The following is a 24,885-nucleotide window of genomic DNA, read 5'->3' on the forward strand; positions in this document are numbered from 1 at the left end:
TGGAATGGTTGTTCATGAATAATTTGTGGATTTACTTCGCAGCAGAATCGACAGTTTTGTTTATTTAGCGCACCAGTCACCATAATCATAACGACCATAAAATGGCAAAAGCGCAACTTTAACAAAAAGAGAACGATTATTTTGATAATAAAATTGAATAATTTGTAAACATTGTGCTTGCGTATATATTTCCATGATGAAATTGTAAACATTACTGTCAATCAACAAAAAAATTAAAGTTCATGACATATTAACTAAGACAACGAAACGGCACTTAGTTATTATATCATTCCTATTGGAAACCCCAATATGTTTAATATTAATATAATAAAACAAATATACTAGTGTTGCTTTTAGGTTTTTATTGGTTAAAAATTTATTTTAATTATATAATAATTTTTTTTTAATTCTATAATATTTTATTTTAATTCTATAATATATATAATAATAATAAATTATATTTGTTAATTTTTTTTGGTAAGTTTTAATTTTTTATTAATAATCCTCTACTTCTTTCGCTCTTCTTAGTTTAATTTCAGTGGCAGCCACTTACAAGCACCGATAAGTAGCAACGCCGTAAATATTAACACTCTCAAGTGCGCGGGTGTCAAAAAGAAGCTGCGCAGCCGCAACAACAACACACGACGGAGAGAAATTCGCAAAGCTAAGTGCACAGTAGCAATTGGCTAAACCGCAACTGCGAACAAAAAGTTTAACGCGTCAGTAATACATACACATCAACTATATATGTACGTGCAACCGATGCAGCAAACAGCGCACGAATGCCTGCAACAACCGCCAACACCGCCAACATCAACACGATTATTGCTAGCAATCAGCAAGTGCCATTGCCGGCAGCCAGAACCACAATCAGCAGCAAGCAACGCAGCGCTGCTGGTGGCTATAACAGCAACATCGTCGGTAGCAGCAATAATTACAATTTACGTCCAACGATTGCCGTGAAACCCAAATCAAGCGCGGCGACAGCGACAGCAGTAGGAGCGCGGTCGGACGCAGCAACTAGTGCTGTCACACATTCCAAACCGCAATACAGCAACAACAATACGAACAGCAGCGAACACAACAACCAACACAATAAGAGCAAACATTTTGACGCATACAGCAACAGCAACAGCAACAACGATTGCGGTATTGTCGGTGTTAGCAGCGGCAGTGGCTGTGGCAGCAACAACGCCAACCATAGCAACAACAACGATATGCCCGAACGTCACAGCTGGGACCCGGGTCGCATTGGTGTCGAACACTTGGCCGGCGCATTAAGTCCGCTCTGCATCACCGATTCGAGTCATGAAATCGTGCGACCGAAGCCGCGTAGGTGAGTGTCGCTGTACAGGCGATGCCTGATTGATTTTTACCACATTTGCATGCATATACACACATATATATATAAAAGCATATACATATATTATGTTCAGTGTGTATATATTTACATATATTATGTTCAGTGTGTATAGATTTGATTGTGTGGTTTTTGTTGTGGAACGTGTGTATGTGGATTGCATATGAGCTTAGAACGCCTAAAGGTAGGCAACAACAAGCAACATTTCATATGACTTTCTTTAGCTGTATTGCTTGCAAACACAATCGAAGCCTACTTTTAGGCAATATATAAAGAATTGTATGTATTTTTGCGCTTAAACCCCAGTCGGAATAGCATGCTGGTAATGAAATCCAATATGCTTATTGAAAAAGTTTGAAGAAAGTTATGTATATTAGTTTGTATGTTACTTGTGTACCTTAATGACACAAAAAAAAAACAATTAATTTCAGTTTCAGTTAATTGCAAAGCAAGTGAATTTAACAAGATTTTACGAAAAAAAATTAAATTATGTTTACGACAAGCTTGCGCAAAACTTGAAATTCGTGCGCTGTTTGGCTTTAACAAGCGCAACCGCAGTTGCTAACACAATAACAAAACGACACTGCATTATAATAACAACAATGACAACCGACAGCGACCGCAAACGCTTAACAGCTGTGTTGGCGCTGTATCATCTGTGCGCAGGCCAGCACTTGTCGGATATTAGTTTTCACCATTAACCTTGACCAGCATTCTGCCCTTCTGACGTGGCGTCGTAGCCACCGCAAACACGCTGCACAGCTGCGTCAACGTTTGGCGGTTTACTTGCCGCTTCAACACTTCTACACTTTCATAGTGTATTTAACGACTGTGTGAATTTGCGTGCGCGTGCAGCTTTTTTCGTGTGCGTCTCACCGCTTAACACACAAACAAGCAGTGCCGATGATGAGTTGCTAAAACTTAACTGTTTATCGCTACATAAATATGTGTGTATGTGTGTGCGTTGATTTCAATCTGTTTTCAATTCATTTGTTTTCATATCGTTTGTTGCTTACACTATGCTTGTTGTTGTAATATGTTGCTCTAAACAACTTCAACCAACGCTCGAACGCTTGCAATTTTGTGGCTTGAATTTCAAATTCGTTTGTGCAGCTGGCTTACAATCGTTTATATGTATGTTGATAGAACCAGCAATTGGCTAAGAACAACAAAGATGATTTAAAATACTATTTTGTTATAAAAACAATAAATTTTTTTAGTCAAATTTTCTACATCTAACAAAAATTTAATTTCACAATTATTTAAAAGATTCTTCTTTGTCAGCAGTTCATTAAAATATATATATGTATACCCTAAACAGTGTATATTAAGTTTTCCACGAAGTTTGTAACACCCAGAAGGAAACGTCGGAGACCCTTTATATTATATACATAAACCAGTCGCGAAAAAGTCTCTCAGTTTTTGAGATATCGATCTTAAATTTAATATATGACCATTTCTCCCCAAAAAGCTGCTCATTTGTCGCAATGGCCGATATCGGGCCACTGTAGCATATAGCTGCCATACAAACTGAACAATCAGAATCAAGTACTTGTGTGGAAAACTTTTTCATTTGACGAGTTATCTTCATGAAATTTGAAACGTGGTTTTATCTAGAGCAATAATGGAATATTTGAAGAAATTGTTCGGATCGAATCACTATAGCATATGGCTGCCATACAAATTGAACGATCGAAATCAAGTTCTTCTAAGGAAAGTATTTGTATTTGTGAAGGGTATTAAAGCTTCGATGCAACCAAAGTTAACGTTTTTTCTTGTTTTATGTTCTAAAATATATATTTTTTTTTTATGTATTAAAATATCTTGTGCATAATTAAGTACTGACTTTATGGCTCATATTTTTGTTATGTCACCAATTCGTTGTTAAATTTTTTGCTCTAGAACTTCCAACAACACGTAGTAAATCTTAATGCTCCAGTGACGTTAGCCTTGTTCGGTGTTCACACTCAACCTGCTTGTGTCAACACTTTGTAATTGCTACTAAATCGTAATTGAATACTCCTCCGCCTTTGAGTTAATTACTCGCTAACTAAGTTAGTTATGAGAATTTGCATTTGAACAATAAAATAGCGCAGAAGTGTTGCTTTTTTTAGTAAATTTAAGTAGTAAGTTTTGAGCAGAAAGTTTAAACTTTTTTAGTTTCGTGTTTTACTGCTCTACTGCAATTGAAAACTTAAGGCATGGAATTTTGCTAAGGGTGTCATCATACTCTTATTACTTACTGTTTTTGTAGTGGCAGAAAGCATTGCCAAATTAGTTTGCGAATTCCTGCTGAGTTGAAAAGTCTTGCTTGCATAAAAATGCGGTTTCGTTCTTCTTAAGTAGTTCTGATTGTCGTGACTTTTATGCCGCTTTGCTCACTGCCAGTAATAGCACTGCCAGTAATAGCACTGCCAATAATACTTAAATAAGTCTTTACTGCCTCAAAATTTTGCAGAACGATTTCACTCACTCTAGAATTTTTTTATCACTACAAGCCTACGAAAAAATTCTACGAAAATTCTGTACAAAAAATGTGTGTTCGAAACTAGTCTAGGAAAATCTAATTGAAAATTATTTTGGAGATTGTCTCAGCTGTAGTGATAATATAGCGATATTTATTTGCAAAAAACTATTTCGAACAGAGCAGGCACTGGTCTAGTTCTACATATGACATATTGTATGCAAAGAAGAATAGAAGGTATGACTCTAGCTCATTTACTCTTCTCAGTTGACTGCAGTCTTATAAATATGCTAAGAAAGAGAAGAAGATACCACACAGATACCACACAATGTTAGTAAAAGTAGAATGACAGGGTAATTTCTCACGTGAATTATTTAGACTTCCAATAAGAAGAACTACAAGTGTCAATTGGCTTAACGTAATAACGTGAGGACAAAACCAAAGTAAGAAAAGCATTTGCCACTTCACACCTAAGATGGACCTAGCTCGAAGCGACCTTCCTCACGCTTGTGGCAGTGATTTTAGATTTCGATAGCAAATTGCGTTTGCAAATATTTTCAACTATCCAAAACTGAATTATCTTCTGCAACTGCATATTTGCAATAAAAATAGTTTACATACTCAGTGCTAAAAGGCGGCAGGTCTGATTTCGTAATCCACACACGCTTACATTGACTTACTTACTCAGTAACTCAAGTCCAAAAGTCAGCGCTGCGAGTGATGAATTGTTGGCTGCAACTTAAGTGCGTCCAAAGAATTTGCCAAAAACTAACGAGTAAAGGCGGAATTACATAAATACTCTAACACCAAATGCGCAACACAACAACAAAGTTTGGCGCGAATGCGCGCTTTTTTAAGCAAAATCAACAGAAACTGCAAAGTGTAGAAAAAGAAGACGAGAGGCTGAGAGGCCGAGAGGCCGAAATAGAAAATTGCACTGACAGCAACAAGCGCAGACGAAGATAAATGAGCTGAACAGCAGCAACCTTTGTAAGCAGTTGGTAATTAGTTGATGTTGTCTGCGACTGCCTTAAAGTGGACCGCGTACGCTTAGAAGGTCCACCCATGACAGACGCAAAAAAAAACACAAACAAACCGGTGGCAATATGAACAAAAAGTCTGGTTAAAAACGAAAATAAACAAACAAATAAGCAGCTTGTAAACAGCGACAGCCAAAAGCGCCAAAACTATCAGATTTGCCAACCAGTAGTCAGCAACTTTGACCGTTTGGCTGTTTTCCACGACAGCCAACCAATTATTTACCATTTGGCTCGTTATGGTGCTAAAACCGAGTTAAAGACATAATTACATGGCCGCTGGACACGGCAGCGCGCTAAAGCCCATCAGAACCCAATAGAAGCGCAAGCGGTGGAGAGAGGTGACTGCGCAGCTTGAAAGTGAGCTGGCGTGGAAACAGCGTGTTATAGCGGCATGGTTTTAATATAGAAATCTCAAAAATAATAATAACATCTATAAATAAATGGAAAAGTGTAGAGTAAAGTGTAAACAAGAAAAATCGTAGTATTATTTACAGAAAAAATGCGCAAAACTTAGCCAAAAAGCGGATATAGCTAAATTTAAGTAATAAAAATAAGCACTGCGCGCTTTTTTCTTGCTGCAACTCAAGCTTTAATTGTTGAGGCGTAGCGCTGTAGGCCACCAGACTTAAGCCTAAGCTCCGAGGAGAAAGTTAAATACTTAAGCACACATCGAAAGTTGATTCTTGAACAAAAACAAAGTAAAAAAAAATGGAAGCCAAATTTTTTATATAAAGTGGCTAAGACTCGGCTGTCGCTGCTTTTCTATTTGTTTTCAATTATGCATATATTTTGTTACTTTATATTGCTTTGTTTGTAGAACACTTCAGGTAGTGAATGAGTGGAATGAATACTAGAAAACCACTGCGTTCATCAGCCACTCATATTTTCTTTATTTTTTTTGATTCTTCTTTCATTCTTACATATTTACTTGAAGTTGTTGTGTTTTCAGCAAGTTCGTGTCCTAAGTCTTTTGTTTACACACGCGTAATCTCGCGAATCGAGTGGGCGTTTATTATCGAGTGATTATGTTGTAGTGACGGATTAATGCGCAGAAGCGTGTTAAAAAATGGTATGCGGATTTGCTTGCTTGAGGCACTTACAAAATGATGTTGTAGATGAGATTAGAGAATTAGTTATCGCTCTTCGAAAATTGTGAAAGATATGGTGGAATAAAGCGTATTAAGCGCAAATGAAAGTAATGAATTTTTATCCTAGAAAATTGAAATTTCGAATTTTTTCCTATTACTTTTAAAAATCTTAAGCCGAGCATGCATATTGAACTCTTTACTCGCTACTTTGTCACATTTAAATCTAAAACTTTAGCTTACACATACAGGTTGGGTGAAAGTGTCGAAATATAAAATACTGTTTTTGGTACGAAATATGTTTTCTTATTCAATATAATCTCCCCTAATTTCAATACACTTATTCCTATGATGTCCAATAATCTAATGCCATCCCTATAATGACTTTTCGGAAGCTCTGCAAAATACCCATCCTATAAAAATACCCATTCGACGAAAAACGCTTTCCACGAAGGAATTGTTTCCGATTTCTGAAGAGGTAGTAGTCGCTGTTAGCCAAATCTGGTGAATACGGTGTATGCTCAAGGTATTGGTACTTTAATTCGTTGAATTTTGTAATTTTTAAGACACCTTTGTGAGCAGGTGTATTGTCTTTTTTGTGCTGCAAACCAGGCTTTCCTCACTAATTTTTTTTATCAGCTGCTCCAAAAGGCTGCAATAATATTCAGAATTCATTTTTTTTCCTTTCTGCAGATAATCAATCAACAAACCTCCTTTTACATCCCAAAACACTGATGCCATAACCCCCTGTGATGATCGTTGTGACTTCGCCTGCTTTGGAGCTGAACAAACAGCTTGAGTGCTCTGTCAATGCTTTTATTTCAATTTAGGATCATGGTGGTAGATCCAAGTCTCATTCATAGTTATAAACCAAGCAAGAAATTGGTTTTATGCTGCTTAAAACGCTCCTATTTATCAACCAAACTGTTTTACCAGCTCACAATAAATTCAACCTCGAAAGCTTGTTTGAATCCTTGGCAAGCAAATGACTAACATGAGTAGTATTGTAATAATCGCTGGGTGGATCTGCAAGTTTCTTCCCGCATGTGCTTCTGCTCTAATATACATTTATCATAATCACATGATCAATAACATTGAATTATTAGCACTAAAAGTGGAACACAATTATGAAATTGGCGCAATAATAACCGTTTGGGTACAGTAATCGGTTTCACTACTTCTGATTCTTTTCGCATTTATAGAATTTGTACGCCTTTAACAGCTTAACACTTTAACCACATTACCGTTACGTAATAGATTCGACGTGTAGATTTTATTTACCAATACAGCACGATTCTCGCGTTTCCATTGATGCCAATTTGTGCATTATCATTGTGGCTTTTCGTTTTTATTGCAAACTTAATGACTGTTTTTGCTATTTTTGTACTACAATTCTACAATTACTTTGTTATAACGTGCTAGTCTGTCTGCCAGATGAAGTTGTTCAAGTTGTTAATCAGTTTTTTGCTCGCCCGCTGTGATTGACACTTGCACTTTTAAGGTTTTGCTACGCGCATGCGTGTTTGTGTGTGTGTTTTATAAATAAATCAAAATATTTTTGGTGCGTCTAGTTTGATTTGTTGTGAATAGTTTTGTTCAATTTTGTAACGGTTTAGCATTCACTTCGGCACGCATACACACAAACGTCTTTACATTTACATTGCTTCGTATAGAAACATGCCTCAGCAGTATATTTCTTGTCTTGGCGTGATTTAAAAGGGAGTGTACTCAATGCGTTTGTATTACAATTAATTACAAGTTTGTACACATTGGTTTGCTTCACTACGATTCATTAATTCAATTAAATCGAGGCGTTTAGATTATTCAAAGGCAACTTGTAGCTTCAATGCTATGTTGATTGATTATTATTATAATTTTTTTTTTCTTTTTTTGGTTTTTTTCTTGTACAAAAAGGTGTGAAGTAAACTATATGTATGTTATGTGTGTTCATATAAAAATTTCAGTTGGTGTGCTGCAGGCAAAGACATTGATTTTGAACAAACTTTGTGCGGATGCCCTTGTAGTTTTCATATGCTCGCCTTTTCCTTGTCGCCAATTAAGAAGAGACCTTTCGTATGTGTACTAATTTGAAGAGGCGAAAATAGGGACGTTGCTTTTGATTAATTATTTAAATCAGAGTTAACGAAAAATATTAAATATAATCGTAAACAGGTAAGGCAGGGCTAAGTATGTGCTTTTTATACACTTGCAACTTGCAAGGCCCAAAGCCAGATAAATACCTGCAGGTGTTGTGAAAGCTTCATATTAAATGTTGCAAAAGAATTCAACATTCATTACTCGACGAAATCGTTAATGGATTAAAATACATCACCATCACCAATACTATATATAAAGAGTAAAGTCGACTAGATTTTTGAAAATTTGCATATTAGTTACATGGAGGCCAAGAAAAGTTTTCACCCAATTTTATTTATTTTAAGCAAACAGATACATTATTATTAGAGAAACATTTTTACATTTCTATCTCGGCACCAAGGGGCTTAAACAGATTTGGTGCGATTTGCACAATTTTTCGGTTATAGGGTGGCATACCTTAGAGGCACTATTTATGCAAAGTTTCATCTCGTTATATTAAATGGTGCTTTACTGGAATATAAAAGACTGGAATGTGAAAGAATCAGATGGAGTTTAAAATTTTGTTATATTAGAAGTAGGCGTGGTTGTCGGCCGATTTCTTTCATATCTGCACTGTAATATGAGAATATCAGAAGAATGTTATGTACCACATTTGGTTGAAATCGGTCGAGCGTGCAAATCTGGGTGATATTGGTTTATTAATTTGGAAGATATATACATTAAACTTATTAGAGGGCAGGGCAACACCCACTTTTTAAAGGTTTTCAAACCACGGGGGCTCCTCCTCAATGTGATTCGTTGTGCCAAATTTGAGTTCTGTATCTTAGTTATAGTACTTTATACTTTTTCGATTAATGGTGTTTTGTGGGCGTGGCAGTGGTCCAATTATGCTACGAACTCGTCCCAACCCTTTTTCAAAGGAACATGTGTACCAAGTTTCATCAATATATCCTAATTTTTAGTCAAGTTACAGCTTGCACAGACTGACAGACGGATGGGCGGTTGGACAGACAGACGGTCACCCGCATTTCAACTCGTCTGGTTACCCTGATCATTTATATATGTATATATAACTTCATATCTATCTCGATTAGTTTTAGGTGATATAAACAACCGTTAGGTGAACAAAACTATTAAATTCTGTAGCAACATGTTGCACGAGTATAAAAAAGGGTTTATATAAATACTGAGACTAAAATAGCAAGACAGATAACAAATAGTTAACAAATCTCATTTTATTAGATAATAGTAATAAGCTTTTTGGATACTTACGCCTTAAAATACAAGTTTTGGGTAAATTTCATAGAAAAGAAATATTTTTTACTACGAAAAAAATTAAAAAACTCTAAACCCTTTCCAAATATATCACTTCTCTTTAGATAGATAATATTTCATTAAAAAAAAAAAACAAATTTTGTACCGAAGTTACCATGTAGAACATGGTTTTTCAATGAAAAAGTAAACAAAAATTTATTTTTTCAAAGATTCGCCACCAAGACTTTACCAAGTCATCCGCCACATTCAAATAATTGAAAAACTTAAAATTTCAACATAAGCAGTTTTTAAAGTAATTAGTTATAAATCGAAAAGTATTTCGCATGTAAATGACGCGGTAAAAAACCCCTTCATAGCACATTTTTATTACGAAGTACACGCCAACAACCCTAATCATATCGGCACAGTACCGGTGAATTGAACATAACCCATTTGGCTACAACAACACACTCTGCAACATAATGAAAGTGAAATTATCACTAAAGTTAATAAGCTTACTAAATGGAGAATAATTGGCGACAACGAAAACTATTAAATGTTTATTATGGCAAAAGCAAGCAGCTTCGCAGTGCTAAGGAGCACCGCAAACCAGCGACGGCGGCAATAAACTGGAACGCTCGAAAAGAGTCGCTAATAATGATAAAAATGAAATTCGCGCACTTAACACTGACATAATGTAAACAAGAACAACAACAACCAGCAAATGAACACACAAAAATGCAACAACAATGCCAAATCGTATGAAGAGCACTCAGAGGAGACTCTAAACAAGAAAGCTCAGCAATCTGATTGCCATCACGACAGCGGCGGTGTGTCAGCTGAGAGGGCAATAAACTCAAGCGTCCGCCAAGCAGCAAGAAGCGTGCACCAAAAGCAAGAATAAAATGAGGCATAACAAAAGCCACTGGCGCGCAAGAAGAGAATCAGAGAAATATCAGCTGCCACAGAGAAGCTTCGGGCGTTTCTGCGCTGAGGCGTTTGAACGCGTTTTAATTGTCAACATGACAGCACTTTGCGTTACACTTTTTTATTGTTTTCTTTTTGCGAAATCTTACAACAAACAGTCGTGACAACGCACATTCGCCACGCAGTTTGTACGTACTTACAGCTTCATAGACAATGATTACAGTACAGTTACATATGAGCGCACACGCAGACAAATATGCAAATGGGTGTACATTACATCCGTCTTAACAGCCGCCACAGCAAGCTCATTACAGCGCTCTATCTAAGCATATGGCTTTAGTTGTTTTTGTATTTGTTGCCGTTATGAATATCTTTATAGATTCGAACGATGCTGGTTTTATGTAATTTTATCGTAAGTACGTAAGGTGCGTTTGCAGTGAGGCGTTGGCGTCGACACTTGCTATAATTGCGGCTGCACTCAGCTGGCCATAATTATTAGAGTGTAAGAAAAGTTATGTAAACAATTGTGAGGCGGTTTAAATAAATACCTGTTTTTGTTACTACGTCACACGCGGCTGTCACACATGTGCGTTATAAGCTTTGCAGTGCATTCAAAGCTCAATAAGGGATTTAAAGTCAATAGAAAATTTTCATTTTACTTGTCTCATAGCCTTTACCGGACACTGTTCACTAGGCATATATATATGCCATGAAGAGAAATAGTTTGATAGACGTCAGTTTTCTGAAGGAAGGTAAGGTAAGGTAAGGTAATCTCCACACCATCTGCGTGACTGCCAAGCTTTTGCTAGACTCAAATCGAACCAACTTAAATGCCGGGTTAATAAATTGGAATCAATATAAGCACCCTTCACATAGTTGTGACAGACTTAAAGAGCTCCGTCGAGATAGATGACAGTGCCTTTATCCAAGAGTTTTTGGCATCACAAAGAACGGGTGTTTCACTTCAGTTGTCCTAGTGATCATGATGGTGTAACCTAATTTCCGAAAAAATAAAAAAAATTGTTCAAAATATTAGTTTGCAATGGCTCCAAATACGCGTAGCGAAACTTTAATACTCGTACTTTAACTTCATCTGAAGATCGATTTGACTTACAACTTCAGAGTACAACTAATTATGGGTGTATGAGTATAAATTAAGTTGCTAGAAACTGTTAGTCCGCTGTGGATCAAAAGTGCACTTTTCAGTCGCATAAAAATCCCATTTTATTGGAAAGGTCTCTGAGGGCGTTTCTGTTGTAAAATAAAATTCCTAACCGTAAAAGTGTCTATTTATTGGATAACAGTGAGAGAAGGATAGTTTAAACTATACCGATATGTCTGGGAGAAACTTTGGCAACAACTCGGCGACATGCGTCATGCTAGGTTGCTAATAGGTGGTTACGACCGCAGTAATTTTAAAAATGTAATCAATCTATCGAGAAATAAATTCCGGCTACTTGTCGCGTTCTACACTGGCCATTGCAAGCTCATGCAGCATCTATACAACATGGGCCTAACCTCTGGTGCAAACTGCCAGTTCTGCGACATGGAGCCGGAAACCCCAGAACAACTGCTTATGAGCTGACCTTGGATTCATGTTTTCGAATAGGGAAACATCAGCAATGTGCTGCGGCTAAGTGAGTCGTTGAGACTTAGGGGTGGGCACAATAGACCTTAGGTCGCGGCGCATACCTCATTTCCTTTCTATTGTATTCTATACCGATATATCTACTCGAAACTATTTTTGCTCTATTTTTTTTATATTATTTATGCCTTTAATTTTCAAGACTTTGCTTACATATAGCTGTAATCGGCGAGCCCAAAGTTAACTAACAGAACTTTAAAATTATTTAAACCATATTTTAAGATACATTTTAAAATTCACAAAGATTTATCTGAAAGTAAATCGCTTCCTACACTTATCGCTGGCACCTTATTGTGATTTTCTGTATCGCCTTATGAACAAAATTAAACAAAAGTACTAAACTCTACAACAGTCAGTAGAGCATCCGCCACTTAAATTGCAGTATTTACAAACACCCAAAGCTAACAGCAATAACAACAACAACTACTGCTACTGCAGTGATTCGCCGCGTGAAAGTGTGGGAGTCGCTTAGGCATTCACTGTGTGAGCGGCATGCTGACAATTGTCTGTATGCATAGTTTTTGTAGTTTTTTTTTATAATGGGCATTTTTGTTACCTACCAAGCGTGCAATTATTTAACTAATCACTGCAGCGTGTGCCTGAACGGCTGAGTGAATGGGCGAGTGCCACAACGCGGTTTTGACGCCTTGCAAATGCGGCAAGCAAAAAAAGTGCCGCAAAACAATGCGCAGGCGACACTTGTTGCACGATGTTTTTTGTTTTGAAAGTTTTTCACTAGCATGCCACACAATAATGCTTTGTAGTTGTTTTTATGTGTTTTTTCATTCGGCTTCGGCGGCATAAAAAAACGTGCCGCTTGTTTGAAGACATTTCTCACACTTGTATTTGTAACTGCCGCATCGCCAAACGTAGATTCTGATTTCTTCTCCATCACTGCCGCATTGCTGCGAGATATTGCGGAAACGGAAGGTGGCATTTATTTATTTACTATGCGAGTGAAGTGCTTATTTAGTTGGCACTGCTTTTTTTTCGGGAAGCTAATGAGTAGCTCTTCGCTTTGTTTGCTCTGGGAACCGCGGGAAGAGTAGAAGCTGACGCTTGAGAGCTATTTAACGAATAAGATAGCAAAATTGCGGAAATGAAGCCAATGTGGCGCTTCAGTTGCCGGAAAAATGAAACGAAATTACATGAAATAAGTTCAAGAGATTTGAGAAAATGTGCGACCAAATAGTGATTGGCAAAAATAGTGTTGAGCCTTTAAAAGTATTAGAAAAGTGATGAAAATTGCTAGTTGGATCTTATGTAATTAATTTTTTTTATTTATGTGTTTAAAGCTGCTTAGCTACTGTGCTGCTGCAAACACTGCGTTTAGTTTTAAGCACTAAATATAGTTTTAGAATCTAAATACGGTCTTATTTATATGTGTATATTGGTTAAAAGAGGTTACTTCCGCATGGTGTCTGCACTTGATCATTAGATTTAGTTGGGCTAATATCATGACAAAAACATTCGTTACAGGGAAAATGGGAGTATGGAGTACCTTCTCTCTAGCTAATTTATTTTAGAACTCTTGCAATTCTAAGGCGGCATTACCAATTTTAAGTAAACCAAATTTTTACAAAAATTTCACCAAAAGTTCAGTTTATTTCTGTTTGAGATTTCTAAATAAAATATTATATATAGAATATAAAGAAGCAGATAAGTGTGCCCAGAAAGCTCTGTTTTGAAATAGAAAGCTGCTTAAGCTCAGTGGCACTTTAGGTGGCATTACTTTTAACTATGAAAATTTCTTTGCACTTGAGTATTGTTTAAACAGTTTTCATTCAAAAAAAAAATTAAATTAAATAGTAAAAATAAAACATTTTCAGACCACAAAATACGTGCTTATTACAACTTTCACACAGTTATAATTAGTAAAATCATCAAAATAATATAAAATTTACAATCGTAAAAATGCAAATTTCTTTCCTTCACCATGCATTCACCAAAAATATTCAAATTTTCATGTCAACAACACCGAACAATGGCAGCTGCTTGAGAGGAGCGTCGAAAATAATGCAAATGCCACGAATTAGCAAACGGAAAATTCTCACTATTCAAGCATTAATGGGATGTTGCACTCAATTCGAAATGCCGCCAAGCAATGCCGCAGCAGCTAGCATTTAAATGTTTTCTATGTTTGTATGTATGTACTTGCATGACTAACGGTAATTTCCATGTGTTGCTGTATTTGTTGTCGTGCTAACAACCTTGTGGCAGAAGTTCAGTTCACATTGCTGTTTAATTGCCAGCAGCGGCGTACAACATGCGTTTGTATGTATGTACTGGTTGGTTGAAAAGTTTCTGCACTCAAAATGAAAAAAACACTGTTTTTGGTACGCAATATATTTTTTTATTCAATATAATCTCCCTTAACTGCAATACACTTATTCCAATGATCCTCCAATAATTTTATGCCATATTTATAAATACTTTCCGAAAGCTCTGCAAAATACACGTCTACGGATGTAATAGCTTCTTCATGCGATGAAAAAAGCTTTCCACAAAGAATTGTTTCAGCTTTCTGAAGAGGTAGTAGTCGCTGAAAGCAAAATCTGGTGAATACGGTGTATGCTCAAGCAATTCGTACTTTAATTCGTTGAATTTTGTCATTGTTAAAACACTTTTGTGGGTGCAGGTGCATGGTTATGATCATGGTGGTGGATCCAAGTCTCATTCATAGTTATAAAACGACGCAAGAAATTGGCTTTATTCTGCTAAAAATACCTAAATAATGCTGAGAAATTTATTTTCGATTGAAATTTTGTTGTATTGTCAACGTGTGCGACATTAACTTTCCAAACAGCTTTTTCATCTGTAATTTTCTATGTAAAGTATGAAGTACTCCTTCGTCTTAAATGCCTATGGCATTAGCAATTTCACACTTAGTCAAACTTGGATCTTCACTAACAAATGAACTTGCTCAATGATTTCTGTTGTGGTTACGGTTTTTGGTCGTCTTTCGCGTGGCTCGTCTTTAAGTCTAGTACGACCACGTTTAAATTTACCAGCCCAAAATTCAACGGTGCGTTTTGAAGCTGAAGACTGCTTATACATCTCTAACAATTGTTCATAAATTTCCTTTGCTTTTAAACCTTTCAAAAAAAAATGTAAACACTGCGCAATATTAAATTTTTTCTATATAGAAAAAATACGCTGACACATCAACTTCAAATGACTTGTAAACCAAGAATTAATTGACAGACTGACTTGTAACTTTTCAGGTGTTCTTACGACAGATGTACCAACTTGAGAAAAAAAATGTGGAGCTAGTAATGCCAGTTATTTTTGAAAATCGAAACTTTTCAACCAACCTGTATGTGCGACAATTTAAAAAAAGACCCCTATTTATCAAAGCTCATATGAAAAACATGTAATTGTTTAAAAGTAAAAGTGCAGAAGTGCAACATGCAACCTCAACGTGCAGTCAAAACTTGAGCTGCCATGCACTTGCGTTGCCTTTCAGCATATTGCAGCAGCTATTGTTTGGCATTGCACTGAAGCATTTGTCAAATACCTTGCTACATTTTCCCTTATCACCATAGCATTGAAAACGCAGATATTTTATATATTTTATTGTGATTAGCGACACTACCTTGCAGCAAATTTATTTTGAAAGGCGAAAGCGTAGAGTTAAATGAATTATCGCATGTGGGAGAAATATGTATGTATAGCGTTAATAGTGAAAATATATCTTAAATAACCAGAGTTCTGTAAGTTTTAGCAGTTATTCTCTGTATTTAATTTGCCACAGCTTTAGTGATTATTTTACTGTATTCCACAAAATTTACACACCTATTTCATTGAAAAGGGGTGAAAGGAGTTATGAAATGCCACAACATAAGCTGCAAAAGACATTGAATCTTGGCGCTACAACGAACAAATTATATGCAATTAATACACGTACCACTCACCATTGCTGCTCTTTAATTAGTTTGCGTAAATTCAACACATTTTTGTCTTATAAATTTGCTTTTCGTAACTATTGACCTATACCTATATTATATACTTTACACCGCTTCCAGAATTTTTCACTCCCCTACTTGCCTTTTAAAAAAAATTCCACAACCTCTTATGCCGTTTTATGTTGTTGCTTGTCTCTAAGAAATTTAGTTTGGAAGCCAGCCATCAATCGTTAATTACACTATAGCTGCTGTTTTTTAACATCTGGTAACATTTATATTTTGATGAGATGATGTAAGTTTAGAGTTAAACATTATAAACTCACATTAACACATCAATATCATCAACGTTCACACATTTTCTCATAGGAAATTTGGGGCAATAATGTGAAAAAATTAGGTTTTTTTTATTAAATACAACAACAATGACCAGCGCAATAACTGTCGATTGCAATCATTTACAAGTGAGACTAAAACTTGTGTAATCGCTTGTTGGAAGCGCGATTGAAGTGCAATCATTTCCTGTACATTTCGCTAACAACACCCGAAGAGACTTTTTTTCTACTTCATACACAATTTTTTGTACGATTTTTATATAATGCGCGCATATGCAATTCATGCCGGGCAGACGCGTCAAGCGGTAAGTAGCAAGTAACATGTAGCAAGTGAGGGGCTGAGCTGCGCTGACGGCTCCTTTGCGCATTTCCATTTCAATTGAGTTTTCATATTTTCATATTTTCTCATGCCTCTGCAAACATTGTTTCGACTTTTTGAATTTTAATTGCTGGCACTTTCTTTGCGGCCAATTACCAGCTCGGCAGCGCAGTAATAATGAAAATGAATTTATTACACAACAATTTTGGCATTAAAACATCGGCAATAAACAACGTTTGCAACAACAACACAAAGGGTGGCTTGGCAGACGCGCATGCGGAGAACGCTTAAGGAAAATACGCTATAAAATACGAAAGCTTCAAAAGCACAAAATAAATTATTGTCGTTACAATTGAAATTTGCGCGATTTAACAAGCGGCTGTGATCGTCGTACGCAAAAAAAATGCTTAAAGGAAAAACTGAAAACCAACTTTTCGCCGAAAACTTTCAAGCGCACGCACTGCCAACTATGTTTAATGTCCATTTTGCGTGGGTAAACGAAAAAAAAGAAATGCCAAACGTAAACGCCTACGGAGAAATGGAATGTTGCAAGCGCATGCCGCAAACAATGGCAAATGCCATATCCATTAGTAAGCGGGCATTAAGCACATTCTTCGTGCCTCACTTAGGCAACAAGTCAGTGCTAGCGTGGAAACAGCACGTAAGCATTTTTTGAAGCAAGCGCATGCGCACCCGCCACATTACTGCTTTTGCTAGGCGCGGGTGTGCGTCTGGCGCTGTGGTCATGCAGCGTAACTGCCAGCGCTCATTGTTAAGTTGTTTGTATATATGCATAAAATCCTCATTCATCATGCAACAATGTCAGTTTGCTTTGCAGAGTCATCGCTGGCATTTTGTGCTAGGCGTGTATGTGTCTATTTCGTTTTCTGTAAGCTTTTTCACTTTTCTTTAATTTAGAATATTTCGTTTGTTTTGCTTTCTTATTGAAATTTCGAAACTTAGAACAAGAAATTTTCGATTGAAATGTATTTGATTGAAAAAAAATTAACCTGTGCTGTTTTTGCTGTAACAGTATTTTAATATTATGTATTTTGTAGCGTTCTGGTAACAGTATTTCAGTTAACAGTTCTTCATTAGTAGGCTTCCACGTCCACTGAAATATGCAATATCTGACTGAAAGGCACGAAGTTTTAAGAAATAGTGAGCATACGAACAAATCGCAAGGGCAACCCTAAAATATTTCACTTCTGCTTAAAAATAAAATTTATTTCTAAGTTTTTATTATAAAACTGCCGTTAAGTTCCCCTATTAGTGCCTCTCTCTCTCTCACTCATATTCTCACACTCACATATGTTTATATGTTTGTATATGGCAACGCCTGCACACCATAATAAATATGAATGCAACGCAACTAAATTCTGCACATCTTTCCGCCTTTTTTCCAATTAAATTTCTAATGACTTTCCTTCAGACTGTCAACTTGACGTTCGTTCATCCAATTCGCTTCACATTCCATTCAACCGCAGCGCCGTAACCAATTTAATAATTGCAGGTACAAGCGTAATTAGCCCGTTGCCGGTAATCTATTCTAAAATCGACAACAACAAATCTTAACAAAAACAAATGCGTTCAAGAAAAATTTAAACAAAGAAGTCTGCTGCTGAAAAAAAAATTTAGAAATTACCAAAATTAAGCAAACACATAGCCACAGAATGGAGGGCACACCCTCCGCTGAAAAAAGTGCTCTAATCTGAGCGCATCCATCACAAAATATTGACCCAATTCTCGCTGGTCGGTCTTTTGTTTCAAACGTCAATTAGCCAGACTTTGTATTTGTTCGGTGGAAGAGCGTGAACTTCGGCGGCGTAGCTTTAGGTTGCTGCCATCGCCTTCAATGCGGATACTCTATGTACGTAGATGTGTGTTTTGTGGTGAGCTTCTATTGTTGCTGCTCTTTTGCGCTGCATCTCGTGCGCTTAGTTATTAATCTTTCGTCGCTGCTAAGTTTTTGATCGACTTCGGCGCAGCTTCGAGTGAGAATTAATTACAGTTGGTTTTTATTATAATTACAAGCAATTTACATGAAGTCGCGCAGAGAAGAATAAGTAATTTTATTGTAAATTATTTTAGAAAGTACGTTTTCTTTACTTTTTGTGTTTTACTTCCTGTTTTTACCGAAAGCTTAATTTTTGTCAGTTGATTAAACAAATAACTTTCACAAGCATAAAAGCTCTCCAGTTTTTACCGAATGCTTAATTTTTGTCAGTTGATTAAACAAATAACTTTCACAAGCATAAAAGCTCTCCAGTTTTTACCGAAAGCTTAATATTTAACAGTTGGTGACTGTAATCAATAAATATTTTTGTTAAACAAATAGCTTTCACAGGCATAAAAGCTCTCCTGTTTTTACCGAAAGCTTAATTTTTGTCAGTTAATTAAACAAATAACTTTCAAAAGCATAAAAGCTCTCCAGTTTTTACTGAAAGCTTAATATTTAACAGTTGGTTACTGTAATCACTAAATCCTTTTGTTAAACAAATAGCTTTCACAAGCATAAAAGCTCTCCAGTTTTTACCGAAAGCTTAATTTTTGTCAGTTGATTAAACAAATAACTTTCACAAGCATAAAAGCTCTCCAGTTTTTACCGAAAGCTTAATAGCTTAGTTGGTTACTGTAATCAATAAGTATTTTCGTTAAACAAAAATTCTTCACAAGTATGAAAGCTCTATAGCTTTTATCGAAAGCTCAATTTTTGGCAGTTCGTTACAGTATTCAATAAATTTTTTAATTAAGCAACAAGCTTTTCACATGTATGAAGGCTCTATAGCTTTCATCGAAAGCTCAGTTTTTGATAGTTCGTTACTGTTCACGTTAAGCAAAAAATCTTTCGCATGTATGAAAGCACTATATATTTTTATCGAAAGCTCACTTTTTGACAGTAAAATCTGCTATGTTTTCTGAAACGCACAGCTTAACGGAGCTTTACTTTGTCTGCAATTTTTATTCAGCAAAAAGCTGGAAAATACAATATCTGAAAAAAAACTTACAATTTCTTGTAAATTAGTGTGATAATTTGACTTTAAACTTTACAAATGTTTTAAGCTTCATGGTTTGTTGTTGATTACCACGCAGATAAAGATCAAATATCATCCAAAGCAATTAAACAAAAATGGGGTAAATTACAAAAAGCAAATGAGTACAAAGCAACAGAATGAAAGAAGTGATGTGTTGCATGCATCTAAAATGAAGAGAAAGCCAGTGAGATGTGCTGGCACAGGCAGCATCATGGAGAACGCAAGCATAATTAGATTCACTGACTGTGCAACGGCATTGTTCTACAGAGGCTTAATTAATAACAAAAAAGCGGCTGCAACGCCCACTGACCGCCATCACATGAGCAACGAAAGTGAAACGAAACTGTGTTGCAATGAAAAAAAGGAGATAAAGTAGCAGTAAAAAGTAGTTTTTAAAACAGTACAATTTTTACAGGCATCTTTTTAAAATTAAAGTTAGCTTAAACAGCACATACACGTAGGGCTAAGTGGCTTAATACAACTCAGAAAAAATAAGAATTGTTGAACGCCTAATACTAAAGCTGACTTCTTAGTACTGAAAGGATAGCCTTTCACTGTGCTAATGATGAGAAGTTATTTTTTTGTGATTTACACCAACTTATTTGCATTATTTACACACTATGCTGCTCCACACACTATGTACACATTTTTTTTTTATATTTTTTTGTATAGCCAAATGTTTTTGCTTCTGTTCTAGTTCGCGAATCTCTCAATATAGGCATCTGCAATACAATAAATACATATGTGTGTGTGGCCACCAATTTCATGCAAATGTTGGATGTCAAACATTGTATCCGGTATATATAATATTATCAAATTCCAGCATCGATATATTTTTCCATAACAAGACCTACTCGCTGCAACGCTTCTGCCCCTGCAGAGTTACATGTGAGCATTTGCGCGCCGTTGGCAACTTTCTTTGTAATAACTTCATTGATATTTTTTGTGCACACATGTAATATAAGTTGTTGTTATTGTTGGTTGCATTACTTGTAACTTTATTTTATGCTTTTTCGTTATGATTTTTTCTAACTCGTAATGCCTTGACTACGAAATATTTTCTTACGTTGTCTTCCAAGCTCTTGTTGTCTCCATTTTTTCTGTACTTCGTCGGCTTCGAGCTCAACGCTCGCATAATGATGCGGAAAAGTGCAACGCACAAGCGCCGCTCGCATGCAAGTAAGTATATTCGAACTTATTTAAACGCACATAGAGACGCATGCGCGTTGCTTTGATTGCTCTTCTTCGCGAGCAGCAGATTGATACGGCCGCTGCGTTGTTGGTAAAGTGGCACTTGACGTTTTTATTGCAGCGTACTTTACTAATTCATCATCATTGAACTGCTAATGAACTCTGATATGATGCTCTGTAAGTAAGCATTAGGAGAAATGTAGCTTGAAGTGCACGACAAAAAGACTGCAGCTGAAGGTTTGTTCGGAAGAAAATCACAGAAAATGGTCCGCTATTACATTATCAAGTTCAAAAGTTAGGTACAATGTAGGATGATGTAGCATTTTGACCTTTCGTTACCTAAAATGTTATTTCATTTCCTATAAGTCAGCAGCTAACGTTGCCACTGTAGTCCAAACTACTACCTATCACATAATAATAAAGCGTGAGAGCATGAATTTTCCGTAATAAACTCTTTTGAGTTTATTTGGAGAGTAGAACATGAAAAGCATTTTCTTTTGTGCTTGTCAAATGATAGTTTCCATCACCAGTTCACACAGCTTTAACTATACTGACCACCTAAGCGTTTAGAGAGAATAATATTTCCGTACATTGACACCATTAAAAACAGTTAAAGTAATGAAAATGTCCAGTTTGAACTACCACGCAATTTAACCACTCACTTTATTCGAAAAAGTTCAAAAGCTACTCAAAAATTTTGGACAACCGTCAAAGGTATTCAACGGTGAGATAAGATCGATCTTTGATGCCAAAACCTTCTATCGTGAGTTAGAAATAACAACAGGAACTCGTCATTTGTATTGTATTTACTTGTATACCTTCTCCTTGAGTTTTTACAAAAATTTCGTACGTTTAGTGGAAAAGACTACTTCGACTATTATTTACTAAAAATACGAGTTTTAGGAAAAAATCGGAATTTAAGTAGTTTTCCCAACATTTCGAAAACGTATTTTACTTGTATACTTCCCCTCGAGCTTTTGCAAAAATTTCGTGTGTTTAGTGGAAAGAGCAACTTTGTGATTGGTTAAAGAATATTCACTAGAATTATGCGCTAAAATACGAGTTTTAGAAAAAAATCGTAATCCAAGTGGTTTTCTCAACTTTTCGAAAGCGTTGTGTGCACCATTGTATCGCTGTAGTATTGGAAAAATAGTAAACATTTTTTTACGAACCCTTTATGCTACAATAAAGTAGCGCGCTTGGTCAAATTAGATCTTTCATTTCAAAAGCCACTTTTCAGAGGCGCGTTCATATTTCTTAAAAGATTTTTCAAGCGTTTGCTGTTCCAAACTAAGCAGCGCAGTACCATATATGAAGAAGAAAGCCCATACACACATAGGTATTTCTGCGATTCTTGCCATCTTTATGACTTCCAACTTCCTAGAATTATTTTCACTGTCCACGAGCGGACAAATGAAACTGAGTAGCAGATATATTTGTAACAAACTGCTCTATTATCGAGAACTCTTCATGCCGTAATATATTTTCGCACTTGCAACAACAACTAATTGAGCACTTAAAACACTGTTGCATAAGTGTTATTAGCAGAAATGTATATGGACGCGCTCGCAGAGTGTAGAATTTATGACACTTGCAGTCGTTGGTATCTAGCAAGTGCGTATAAGTAATAATTTTCGAGACTTAAGCATAGTTATTGCAAGCGTTGCAACGCTGCGTCCCGTACACGCGTGTGACTGTGTGTTTGTAGCTGTTAATATAATTTACGAACTAATTAAATGTGAATACGCTGCGTTTATAACACTTTAGAGCCGAGAACAGCACAAAACTAACAGTGAATACAAGAAAACAGCACATAATTTGCTGCCACGCTACCCACTCACACACACACACACGTATATATGTACACAACGGTGGTAATGATGCGCGCATGCGCTGGTCACCCTTACGTTCTACAAGCACTTCCTCGACAGTAGAATACTTACTTGTAAGCGCAGGAAAATAATGTCTGAGCAGCAAGGCGCAAAAATCACACACACACATATATATGTATATGCGCAAAGCCACTGCAGCGCAATAAAGAAAATCGAAACAACAAAACCAACCGTTGATACACCGTTGCTATTTAATTTGTCTTTCGAGTTGTCGAGTACGTGTGCGCTTCTATGTTTATAGGCCGGTGTATGCTTGTCCATTTGCTTCTATATATTTTCCTGCTACCGTTGTTGCTGTGTATGGTTTGATTGCTAGTTGCACGTTGCACGGGTTCATTCATTACAAATTTCAAATTGAGTCGCTACTTGCAACGCCAACAACAGCAAACAACAAATAGCTGCATGCTAATGCCGTCGTTTTTATTATTGTTATTGCTGTAACAGCGGCTGGCAGCATAGCCAATTTCCAGTTACGGTGTTGCCATTGTTTGCACGCCGATCATGGCACAACAGTAGTGTTTAGGCGGAGACAATGGACTGCCCCTACCACACGCCCTGCCTCTGCCGCTGCCGCTGTCACAACGAAACTCAGATAATACTCCGCAAGATCGTAGCGTCAAACAGCAAAATAAAGCAAAGCAAAACACTAGTAATATTGTTGTTGAGAAAAAAAACGTATAAACGAATCAACCAAGTGGCAGCGCGAAGTCAGTCGCACAAGCATCGCATAGCCGGCTAAGCTAGGCGGAGAGAAATCCAAACCAAAGTAAAGCTACAACAACATTGCTGCTCATTGTAGCGGTCATACTTGGCTGTCGGGCTGTGTGGCTTGTTGAGCTGTCGGCTGCTTGTCTATTTGTCTGGCGCAAGGCACACTCGCTCACATTATACAAGCGCGCAGCCAGCATGTGGCACGCAATCGCCGACGCTGTGACGCTGGAGTCGCGCTTGGCAAACGTAACCAAGCGAACCGTCGCGGCGGCAAAGTTTCAGTTTCGTTTCGTCAAGCGACGCGTTCGGACGTAAAGCATTTTTTGAGCTTGTGCCGTTGGCGGTTGGTTGAAATTGTGTGTTCTCAAACTGTGTGGTGTTGGTTTTAAATAAAATTCTGAAAAAAAGTTATTCGAAAATGCTGTGTGCTGTAGTGTTTTCAATACAACGGGTGTTTTCACTTTGTTGTAAATATTAATGTGAATATAAAAAATAAAAAATAAAAAAATTATTTTAAATTTACCGTACTAAACTGTTTCTAAAATAGTAAAAGCTTGCATAGTATTTCGAAGCCAACAAATCAGCCGAAACCATCAATCACGTCAACTGACAGCAAATGTATGCCTATTGCAGTCCAAAGGCAACGCTTGAATGACTTGCGACTTGCAAATCTGAACTTATTTGCATTTCATTAAAAATAAATCGAAGAAAATCTCAAAGCGTTCGCAGCATGACGGCACTTCTTAGCATATGCAAACGAAATCAAAAGTCTTAAGCGTCATTACACCCACAACAACAAACAGCTGATGCACCTCTGCCTCCGCGCGTAACTAAAAACACTACTCACTGCCAGCGCGCTCCTTAGCAAACACTAGACTCCAACTAAACGCTCGGTGGTGGCAGTTTCAGCCTCACGAGGGCTTGAGGCTCGAGTTGGTTTAGTTTTACTTTTGCTGCTAACGAACCGCAGCTTTGACCAACCAACCGGAAACGGCAAAATAATGACATACTTACGCATGTGCTCGCGCTTAGCAAACTCACATATACATATGTGTGTGATATGCGTGTATGTGTGTGTGTGCGCATTTTTTTTAATGAAATTTTTAGAAACGCCGAAATGATTTATAATTGCGGAAAAAACACTCGCTAAGTGATGTAGCACAGCCAACCTAAACAGGTGTGAGTGTGTGTGATGCAAACAAAGAACAAATAAAAATTAAAATATAAAAAAAAATTTAATTAAATAAATACACATTAAAGCGAGGGAAACAACGGCGACTTGGCAGCAGTAGTTGAATTAAAAGTGCTCGTACTTAAGACTTCTCTGTCCTAACGTAGAGTTGCATGGGGAGAAGTTTGGCAAAAATATAAAGCAAGAAATCTAAAAAGTCGCAAACAGTTTATTATGACAAATATTATATTATGTATAATACTATATATTATATTAGACGGAGCTAAGACACCTGTGAGTTTTATACAAGCGTTGTGAAAAGTCAATAAACTGCACCACATAAAGTTTCAGCCTTATTTTTACCATAGTTAGGGATAGATGTAACAAGTCTTTCAAACAATATTCACTTTATGTAGTAACCCGAAGCAAAAAAGTTAAAATAAGTCGCTTGAAAACC

At 36.7% G+C, this 24,885-nt stretch overlaps 1 protein-coding gene across 2 annotated transcripts in view; it reads left to right on the forward strand.

Moving 5' to 3' along the window:
• LOC106624799 (ankyrin repeat and BTB/POZ domain-containing protein 2) overlaps positions 1–24,885 on the forward strand; it is an 89,082-nt gene that overhangs the window by 47,959 nt on the left and 16,238 nt on the right. For both annotated transcript variants that reach the window (XM_070111126.1, XM_070111127.1), the window contains one exon: positions 529–1,336. In XM_070111126.1, coding sequence (XP_069967227.1) covers positions 783–1,336 — 554 coding nt within the window. In that variant the 5' untranslated portion in view covers positions 529–782. The remainder of the gene's footprint in view (positions 1–528; positions 1,337–24,885) is intronic.

Source organism: Bactrocera oleae, chromosome 6 (genome assembly GCF_042242935.1).
Source record: "Bactrocera oleae isolate idBacOlea1 chromosome 6, idBacOlea1, whole genome shotgun sequence".
NCBI classification, from domain to species: domain Eukaryota; kingdom Metazoa; phylum Arthropoda; class Insecta; order Diptera; family Tephritidae; genus Bactrocera; species Bactrocera oleae.